The sequence below is a fragment of the Salvelinus sp. IW2-2015 genome, linkage group LG17 (assembly GCF_002910315.2).
Source record: "Salvelinus sp. IW2-2015 linkage group LG17, ASM291031v2, whole genome shotgun sequence".
NCBI classification, from domain to species: Eukaryota; Metazoa; Chordata; class Actinopteri; order Salmoniformes; family Salmonidae; genus Salvelinus; species Salvelinus sp. IW2-2015.
Window position 1 is genome coordinate 39443282 of NC_036857.1, and position 10859 is coordinate 39454140.

The following is a 10859-nucleotide window of genomic DNA, read 5'->3' on the forward strand; positions in this document are numbered from 1 at the left end:
GAGATTGGAGTATCTGTCCATAGGACCACTTTAAGCCGTACACGCCACAGAGCTGGGCTTTACGGAAGAGTGTCCAGAAAAAAAGCCATTGCTTAAAGAAAGAAATAAGTAAACATGTTTGGTTTTCGCCTAAAGGCATGTGGGAGACTCCCCAAACATATGGAAGAAGGTACACTGGTCAGATGAGGCTAAAATTGGGCTTTTTGGCCATCAAGGAAAACGCTATGTCTGGCGCAAACCCAACACCTCTCATCACTCACTCAGAACACCATCCCCACAGTGAAGTATCCTGGTGGTAGGATCATGCTGTGGGGATGTTTTTCCATCGGCAGGGACTGGGGAACTGGTCAGAATTGAAGGAATGATAGATGTCGCTAAATACAGGGAAATTCTTGAGGGAAACCTGTTTCCTTTCAGCAGGACAGCAGCATACTGCTAAAGCAACACTCGAGTGGTTTTAAGGGAAACATTTACATGTCTTGGAATGGCCTAGTCAAAGCCCAGACCTCAATCCAATTGAGAATCTGTACACCAGCGGAACCTATCCAACTTGAAGGAGCTGGAGAAGTTTTGCCTTGAAGAATAGGCAAAAATCCCAGTGGCTAGATGTGCCAAGCTTATAGAGACATATCCCAACAGACTTTCAGCTGTAATTGCTGCAAAAGGTGGCTCTACAAAGTATTGACCTTGGGGGGTGAATAGTTACGCACGCTCAAGTTCAGTTTTATTTCTTATTTGTTTCACAATAAAAGCATTTTTGGATCTTCAAAGTGGGAGGCATGTTGTGTAAATCAAATTATACAAAACCCCAAAAAACTATTTTAATTCCAGGTTGTAAGGCAACAAAATAGGAAAAATGCCAAGGGGGTGAATACTTTCGCAAGCCACTAATAACTGAGGTACTCAAAGCGCTTTACATAGGAGGAAAATCACCTCAACCACCACCACTTTGTAGAACCCACCTGGGCGATGCACGGCAACCATTTTGTGCCAGAACGCTCACCACACGTCAGCTATCAGGTGGAGAGGTGAGGATTGATATACAGTACATTCGGAAAGTATTCAGACCACTTGACTTTTTCCAAATGTTGTTACATAACAGCCTTATTCTAAAATGGATTAAATAAATGTTTTCCATCAATCTACAAACAATACCCCATAATGACGAAGTGAAAACCAATTTTTTTGAAATGTTAGCAAATGTATTACAAATAAAAGTTTGTACAATAATTATTCAGACCCTTTGCTATGAGACTCGAAATGGAGCTCCGGTGCATCMTGTTTCCATTGATCATCCTTGATGTTTCTACAACTTGATTTGAGTCCACCTGTGGTAAATTCAATTGATTGGACATGATTTGGAAAGGCAAAAGAGCAAAAAACCAAGCCATGAAGTCAAAGGAATTGTCTGTAGAGCTTCGAGAAAGGATTGTGTGCAGATCTYGGGAAGGTTACCAAAACGTGTGCAGCATTGAAGGTCCCCAAGAACACAGTGGCCTCCATCATTATTAAATGGAAGAAGTTTGGAACCACCAAGACATTTCCTAGAGCTGGCCTCCCTGCCAAACTGAGCAACCAAGAAGGGCCTTGGTCAGGAAGGTGACCAAGAATCCGATGTTCACTCTGACAGAGCTCCAGAGTTCCTCTGTGGAGATGAGAACCTTCCAGAAGGACAACCATCTCTGCAGCACTCCACCAATCAGGCCTTTATGGTAGTGGGGCCAGACAGAAGCCACTGCTCAGTAACAGGCACATGGGTAACATCAGTAACAGCTCGCTTGGAGTTTGCCAAAAGCCACCTAAAGGACTCTCAGACCTTGAGAAACAAGATTCTCTGGTCTGATGAAACCAAGATTTGAACTCTTTAGCGTGAATGCCAAGCATCACGTCTGGAGGAAATCTGGCACCATCCTTACTGTGAAGCATGGTGGTGGCAGCATCATGCTGTGGGGATGTTTTTCAGCAGCAGGGACTGGGAGACTAGTCAGGATCGAGGGAAAGATGAACGGAGCAAAATACAGAGATCCTAGATGAAAACCTGCTCCAGCGCTCAGTCCGGGACGAAGGTTCACCTTTCAACCGGATAATGACCCTAAGCACACAGCCAAGACAGCTCAAGAGTGGCTTCGGGACAAGTCTCTGAATGTCCTTGAGTGGCCCAGCCAGACCCCAGACTTGAACCCAATCAAATATCTCTGGAGAGACCTGAAAATAGCTGTGCAGCGCCGTTCTCCATTCAACCTGACAGAGCTTGAGAGGATCTGCAGAGAAGAATGGGGAGAAACTCCCGAAATACAGGTGTTCCAAGTTTGCAGCGTCATACCCAAGAAGACTCGAGGCTGTAATCGCTGCCAAAGGTGCTTCAACAAAGTACTGAGTAAAGGGTCTGAATACTTATGTAAATGTGATAATTCAGTTATTTTATTTTTGCAAACATTTCTAAAAACCCATTTTTGCTTTGTCATTATGGGTTATTGTGTGTAGATGTTTTTTTTTACATATATATTTTAGAATAAGGCTGGAACGTAATAAAATGTGGAAATGTCAAGGTGTCTGAATACTTTCCGAATGCACTGTATGCCAATTAGGATTGAGGGGTATGATGGAATGGGGCCCTGTTGGGAGTTTAGCCATTTCCAGCTTGGCAAACACCCCTACTTGCCTTGTTAAATTAAAGAAAAGAAAATACTCTCATGATAATTGCCATGGGATTTTATAATGACCACAGAGGTTCAGGACACCGGTTTAACATCCTGTCCACGCAGGGCAATGTCCCCTTCACTGCCCTGGGATCTCCCCAGAGGGAAGAGTGCCCCCTACTGACACTCTAAACACCACTTCCAGCAGCATCTGTTCTCCCATCCAGAGACCGACCAGGACTGACCCTGTTTAGCTTCAGAGGCAAGCCAGCAGTGGGATGCAGGGTGGTATGCTGCTGGTTGGGATTAAACTCTGGAGTACCTGCAGCATTACAGCACTAGGATTGCTTACCCCTGCACTAATGGAAAGTTTGCACCTGATATAATACAACATTTCAAAATGTTAAGGGTGGAGCTAAAATACAAGAGTATGACAAAAACTCTAGGTCACATGTCGGTAATGCCGCTTTGGTTTTCATTCCTCTCAGAAAAGAACAGGCTCAAACTATTTGTTCACTCCTCACATGTACTAAACCAAAGTATGTACTCCCATGCCCTTTTTTCCTTTCCAGAACCTGCAGGCTCATCTGAGTAGGTTCTCGAGGCAGTATGACCAGCTGGTGGCCTTCAAGCCCACGGGCTGGACCTTCAGTCAGAGGGTGGAGGCTGTGGAGGATATCAAGCCTATGGTCCATGGCAACATCAGCATCTATGGTACAGCCCAGTATCTATACCATGTGTGCTCAGATCTGGCCCTTGAGGCCCAGAGCACTGCTGGTTTTGGTCCTAGGCATGAAATGTAAAGCATGCTAACTAGGAGACATTGACTCACATTAGCCATGTCACACCTACTACTTACTAAAATGAATCATACTACATACTATTTAGAATGTACTGTTTTTGTAAAAATGCATACAGTTAGCAACAAATATCAACATACTAGGCTCACCCATTATGTGAATGCGTCATCGTATGCTCAATTGTGCTGTTTCCATCCATCCGTTAATTTGTGTAGCATCCCCTGAGCTAATTATCAACTGCTGTCAATCTCACTCAGTCTGATAAATCTTCCTCAATGGCTCGCAGCGAATTATACTTGATGAAAAGTCGGAATGAGTATGACATCTGAGCATTTAAAGGGATAGTGCGAGTATGAAGGAAGTTTAGAGATAGTTTCGTGAGCCAATGACTGGAAGTCTACCGGTACAGCTAGCTAGCATTGGCTAACAAAACGACCTCTAACTTCCTTCAAACTGCATGCATATAAATGGTATCCATGAGTTCATCTGACTCTGGGTAAGTATGATTACCAGACACTCGCATTATCCCTTTAAAGCATACTCAATGATTAAAATGTTAAATACTAAACAAACTTATTATTAAAATAAATTTATGTTTAAGTTTATTTTTTTTGCCTTGGGTGTGAGATCAAAGTTTTATTTGTCACGTGCGCCGAATACAACAGGTGTAGACCTTAGTGAAATGCTTACTTACAGGCTCTAACCAATAGTGCAAAAAAGGTATTAGGTGAACAATAGGTAAGTAAAGAAATAGGCTATATACAGACACCTGGTTAGTCAGGCTGATTGAGGTAGTATGTACATGAATGTATAGTGAAAGTGACTATGCATATATGATAAACAGAGAGTAGCAGCAGTGTAAAAGAGGGGTTGGGGGGGGCACACAATGCAAATAGTCCAGTTAGCCATTTGATTACCTGTTCAGGAGTCTTATGGCTTGGGGGTAAAAACTGTTGAAGTAATTTAGCTCGTCTGGTAGGCTCGTGTCACTGGGTAGATCCCGGCTGTGCTTCCCTTTTTTATAGCACYTAATGGGGAAAATGAAGGACATTGTCTAGCTATAATTCTGAACGCATCCAAAACTGAGTAATCTAAACCCATTGGCCTGATTCCTCACTCACTACTCCCTTTATTTGGATTGGGGGCCCCCTGGAGGTCGGGGGCTCCCCGATAGCATATGAACACGTCATAAACCATGGCAAAATATGTAAAATTGCAGGAAATTTGCTTTGAATCTGCAAAAATGTTTGGTGGGTTGGTGGGTCCCCATATCAGGCCCTAGGGGTAGGGGGGTGTTGGTCTATTTTGCTGCTCCTTTCTCACTTGCCCCCCCCGTCTCTCTCTTACTTTAGGCATCCCCTACAGTGAGCACAGCAGCTACCTGGAGCTGAGGCGTTTTGTCCAGTGGCTGCGGCCCCTGAAGATAATCCCCACAGTCAACGTGGGCAGCTGGGCTAGCCGGAAGGCCATGGAGAGGTGCTTCAGCGAGTGGCTAACAGAGGCTTACGAGGCTAATAATGTTAAAGGAGTCTAAAACAGGACACTTCAGTGTTCATACACAGTGAACAGTATATGACAGTAACAGTATATGACACAATACTTGAGTGTTACCTAATTGGTTTATTCGGATCCCCGTTTGCTTTTGCCAAAGCAGCGGCTATTCTTCCTGCGATCCACACTAAAACACGACAAGTAACAAAACACTGATAGACAAGAATAGTTATACAAATTTAAAATACAACGATATACAAACAATACAACTGAAGAATAATTTGTGTCTAAATTATGTTTGTTAGTGTGTCTGTGTGCCATGATGATTTTATCAATTCTTAAGGTAATTTTGCTGTTTGTTTGGGTAATTGAGATGGGAGGTGCATTGCCGTGAATTTGTTTAGGACTTGGGGACTGTGAAGTGACCCCTGGTGGCATTTTTTGTGGGGTGTATGGTTGTCTGAGCTGTATGTTATTTGATTATGCAGGCAATCTGGGATTTTCATTCCTCATAACTAGAAGAGAAGCAGTTAATCTCTTGTCATCCAGGAAACACTGGCATGCATGTTGTTGATGTTAGTTAGGTATGTGCAGTTAAGGGTAAGGTGTGCTGCTCTGTTTTGCTGCACTTGACCATATTAACAAACAGTAATCACGATGGGACAAGACCAGTTCTTGAACAACTAGTATAGTAGAGAAATGCAGAACAGATTTTTGTAAACACATACCCCTACCCATCTTCACAAATTTGTCAATATTACTTTGCCCATGATAACTGAACATAATGTTTTACCCAAGTTTAGCTTCCTCAACTTCCTCATGCACAACTCCAGTTGAGGTTTATCTCTAAGACAATGTTTTGAACCAAATACAATTATTTTAGTTTTAGATGTATTTAAGACCAGTTTATTATTAATCACCCATTCTGATACTACTAAGTCCTTATTTAGAATTTCAGTCAGCTCACTGGCTTTGGGTGCTGACATAGTGTGGAATCATCTGCCTACATAGTAATTCTAGCTTCTTGRAAGACCAGTGGCAAATKATTTGTAAAAATAGAGAAGAGTAACAGCCCAAGGCAACTGCCCTGAGGGACACCACACTGTACATCTCTGATGTTATATTGGATAAATAACTCTCCAGGTGACGTAAAGCCATAGCAAGCGAGTTTTCTTTCAATAACAATGTATGATCAATAACATGAAAGGCTGCACTGAAATCTAACAATACAGCTCCAACTAGCATCTTATCCATTTATTTTAACCTATCATCAGTCATCTAAGTCAGTGCAGTACAAGTTGAATGTCCCTCTATATGCATYCTGAAAGTCAGTAGTTAAAGATATAGCAAATAGGGGTGACAATGTAGTTTGCCACCATTCTCAATAGTTTCACATCAAGGTTGATTATCATGATGTATAACAATACATTTTACAGCTCTCCCACACTAACTTGACCATTATTATTAAAATATGAAGATTCACTGTTCAATGTTGTCATTTCACTTCTGAGTTTATCAACTTTACTAGTGAAATTGTAATTGAAATGATTGGCATTATCGAAAGGTTTTGTTATGTGACGAACGATGAAGTTGATAACTACAAATCGTTTTTAACTGGGCTTATATCTCACTTACTAGCAAAGATTAAGAACAAAATGTGCAAACGTCTCTACATGCAGCTCTCGCTTTGATCTCAAAACAAGCGCATCTACTCATGACCGCTCATGCTGTAAACTCAGTTCAAAGTGAATGGCACAGTCAGATACAACGAGAGAGAGTTGCTACAGAACACTGAGGGGTGGGGYAGCTGCTCAAATTTATTTGGCAGAGGGAGGCTCCAGAAACCTTCTAAGTGTCCTCCGACAGGGAGGTTGTTAGAGAAATCACTGGATGATCGCTTGGGTCAACCATGTTGTTTTTTGTTATCTTTTGTTTTACCATGTAAATCAGAATTTTAATGTTAAATCGCATTAAACAGATGGTGTGAAGTTATTAAGCATGTACTTTCTTTCTCTTTCCTGTTCAAATCAATATGTTTTTAGGTTTCTTGGAACATGAGTGATCACTGTTCCAGAGTGACTGATGTTTTTTGTATTGTTTGTTGATTTGGCATTTCCACTTTAGCCAGATAAATATGCTGAGAATTATCACCACAGCAAGCAAGGCACTTGGAGTCAGACAGGCCTGGATGAGATCTTTAAGGTCAGTGTCACGAACCGGCTCGAAGTTCGTAACAAAAAGGGAGAAAACGTGGAGATAATGAATAACAAAATATATTTATTAACTGAAGTAAACTAAATACAATTAACAATGGTGTGTGTAGTCAGTAGTGTAAGTGAGTGTTTGCATGCATAAATGTGATAATGAGGGGTGTTGAAAAGTGCCAAAGCAAGCAAACCGCCACAAATTCCACAACCAAAATCTATAAGTGTGTCTGCATGGAGAGTCTCCTCAATAAATGGGGAAGAGGTGTATTTATCCCTGGGACTCACCCGAGCCCAGGTGTGTCCCATTTCGCTGACGACCCTCCCGGCTCCGCCCACCGACATCCTAGTAAGGAAAACGAGCAAAGAGAAAGAATACGGCAGACAGAGTGGGAGGTCGTCACAGTCAGGGCCCTCCGCAAGACTCACAAAATCATTTTAGACCCAAGCCACCCCCTGTATCTGGACTTTGAACTACTCCCGTCTGGGCGCAGGTATAGGGCACCCCTCGGCAGGAAAAACAGAACTAGACAAACATTTGTGCCAGGTGTGATATCCCTCCTAAATAGCTCTTGCTAATGTTCCTATCCACCCAGTAAGGCCCCACTCCAACATCTGACGCATCCACTTCCACCACAATTTGACACGAGGGGTCCGGATGGATGAGGATGGGTGCTGTGGTGAACCGATGCTTCAGGTCCACAAAAGCTTTGTCGACAGCTGGAGACCATTTGAATGGTACCTTTGGAGAGGTGAGTACCGAGAGGTGGGCCGCCAGGGTGCTGTAGTCCCAAAATGAACGGCGGTAGAAGTTTGCAACAAGAAACTGTTGCAACTGCACCCTGGACATTAGTTTAGGCCAATCCACCACTGCTTTCACCTTTCCAAGATTCATCTGAACATTGCCCTCAGCAATGACCGATCCCAGAAAGGTAATAGAGCGGTGGAACTCATACTTCTTGGCTTTCACAAAGAGTTGGTTCTCCAGGAGGGCTGAAGGACCTGTGTCTGACATGAAGAACATGTTCTTGTGCAGATTGGGGGAAAAACAGGATGTCTCAAGGTACACAAACCAGTTTAGCATGTCCCGAAGCACATCATTGACCAAAGCCTGGAAAACAGTTGGTAAGTCATGACCTGGTACTCAATGTCCACTGGCTGTGTTGAAGGCTGTCTTCCACTCATCCCCCTCGCGTAACCGAACCAGGTGGTAGGCATTTCGAAGGTCGAACTTGGAAAATATGGTGGCCCCCTGGAGAAGTTCAAAAGCCGACGAGAGGTAGTGGGTAACGATTCTTGACAGTAATGTTAAGTCCCCGGTAGTCAATGCACGGCCTCAGGGTCTTGTCCTTCTCCGCAAAGAAAATCCCTGCGCCGGCATGAGATGCAGACGGACGCACAGCCCCAGTGGCCAGAGACTCCTCTATGTAGTCCTCCATAGCGTTGGTCTCTGGTCGGGACAGAGAATACAAACGACCCCGAGGTGGTGCAGTGCCCGTGAGAAGATCAATGGCAGTCATGAGGACAGTGTGGGGGAAGGGAAGTAGCACATGCCTTACTGAAGACCTCCAGGAGGTCATGGTACTCAGTGGGGATAGCAGAGACATCCACAGTCTTGCTAACATCCTGAGGAAGACGACTTGGGAAGGCTGTGCTGCTTGAAGGCAGTGGGAATGGCAAAATMGGCTCCAACCCAGGATGYAGCTTGTGGTCCAGTCAATCACAGGATTGTAATTTGTAGCCAGGAAAATCCCAACACCACCGGAACATAGGGAGATGCAATGAGGAGGAACTGTATGGTCTCACTGTGTTTACCAGAAACCTGTAATTGAACGGGCACAGTACTATGGGTGACWTCCCTTATAGAGCGGCCATCCAGTGCCCTAGCATCCATGGGCACAGAGAGGCTGAGTGAGAATACCAAACGCCAAAGCTATCGTGGCATCCATAATACATTCATCAGCCCCAGAGTCAATGAGCACTCGGAGAGACTTAGCACAAGCACAAAAAAGGGTGTGCGGGTGATGGGAATTAGGGAACTCACAGTCTGATTCACCATAGCACTGGTACCCACAGAGACAAGGGTTTCCTAATAGGACAGGTAGCTATAAAATGTCCTGCCCCTCCACAGTACAGACAACAGTTACTGTTCATCCTCCTTGAYCGTTCCCCAACTGACAACCTAGCTCTTCCCAACTGCATAGGCTCAGGTGTTTCCAACTCACCCATCGTAGATTCACGAGAGTGCTCGGGTGGCTTCGAATCCTCTCAGAAAGCTGCCTTTGGAAACTCCCGGATTCCCTCAAAGGTGAACGAGCCATAGTGGGTGCACAAGTGTGCCCGAGACCAGACCTCGCACTCCTACGTTCCCTTAGGCATCCATTGATTTTGATGGTGAGGGCGATAAGGGAGTCGAGGTCCACCGGTAATTCCTGAGCAGCTAGCTCATCCTTGACATCCTCAGATAATCCGTGCAGAAAGTGGTGGCTCCCTGCAGGAGACAGCTTGGTGGTGCTGGTCCAAGGTCTGCTAGTCCGTCATGGCCAGTTCGTACTATCATGACACAAGGCGAGACTCAGATGCAGGAGGCAGATGTTTTGGAGTCTTACAATGTTTAATAATCCAAAAGGATTAGGCAAGAGAATAGTCATAGACAGGCAAAAGGTCAAACCAGAATCAGAGTTCAGGGGTACAGAGTTGCAGAAAGGCTCATGGTCAAGGCAGGCAGAATGGTCAGGCAGGCGGGTACAGAGGACTAGAAAAAAAGAGAATAGCAAAGGCAGGAGTACAGGAAAACCACTGGTTGACTTGGAACATACAAGACAAACTGGCACAGAAAGACAGGAAACACAGGGAAAAATACACTGGGAAAACAAGACGAACTGGCACAGAGAGACAGGAAACACAGGGATAAATACACTGGGGAAAACAAGACGAACTGGCACAGAGAGACAGGAAACACAGGGATAAATACACTGGGAAAACAAGTGACAGCTATTACATATGTTGAATTGAACATATTGAACATTGGTCTAGTAACGATACCAGGATAATTGGAATGGTTATAGAAGAGAAGACTAATCATTAATTGTCACACCCTGATCTGTTTCACCTATCCTTGTGATTGTCTCCACAGGGGGTGAGACAATCACAAGGATAGGTGAAACAGATCAGGGTGTGACAATTATATGATTAGTCTCTCTCTTCTATAACCATGTCCAATTATCCTGGTATCGTTACTAGACCAATGTTCAATATGTTCAATTCAACATATGTAATAGCTGTTTCACCTTAGATTGTTCCTGTTGACCTTTCTAAATGGAATACTTTTTCCTGTCACAATTAGTCAATTTCTCAGCTGAAGAAATCAGTGATATTTGATCCCAGGCATCAAATAAAAAGTTGTTTGAGACATGGTCTCCTATGTCTCCCTTAATTAACATACTATTGAACTTGAACTTCCATTTTTCCTGGAAACAAGAATTCTATTCAAGACCCATCAGATAATACAGTGTTCCATTGAGTGGAATCGACCCCATCTAAAATAACAATCCCAGAACCCCTTTCCGGTAATCCTATTAGTGTAACCTGTTGCATTAATTTAGTAAAATACAAAACAGTTGTTTAACAAATGTAGAACCTTTAAAAAGTTGGCGCTGTTTTATCAGCTTAATAGTCAATACTTATTTCATTCTACTTTATTACTGGACACTGCTCCACGTTAA

At 43.6% G+C, this 10859-nt stretch overlaps 1 protein-coding gene across 2 annotated transcripts in view; it reads left to right on the top strand.

Moving 5' to 3' along the window:
* dclre1a (DNA cross-link repair 1A (PSO2 homolog, S. cerevisiae)) overlaps window positions 1–6922 on the top strand; it is a 31795-nt gene extending 24873 nt beyond the window's left edge. For both annotated transcript variants that reach the window (XM_070448143.1, XM_024005058.2), the window contains exons 8-9: window positions 3212–3353; window positions 4792–6922. In XM_070448143.1, coding sequence (XP_070304244.1) covers window positions 3212–3353; window positions 4792–4973 — 324 coding nt within the window. In that variant the 3' untranslated portion in view covers window positions 4974–6922. The remainder of the gene's footprint in view (window positions 1–3211; window positions 3354–4791) is intronic.
* The last annotated feature ends 3937 nt before the right edge of the window (window positions 6923–10859 follow it).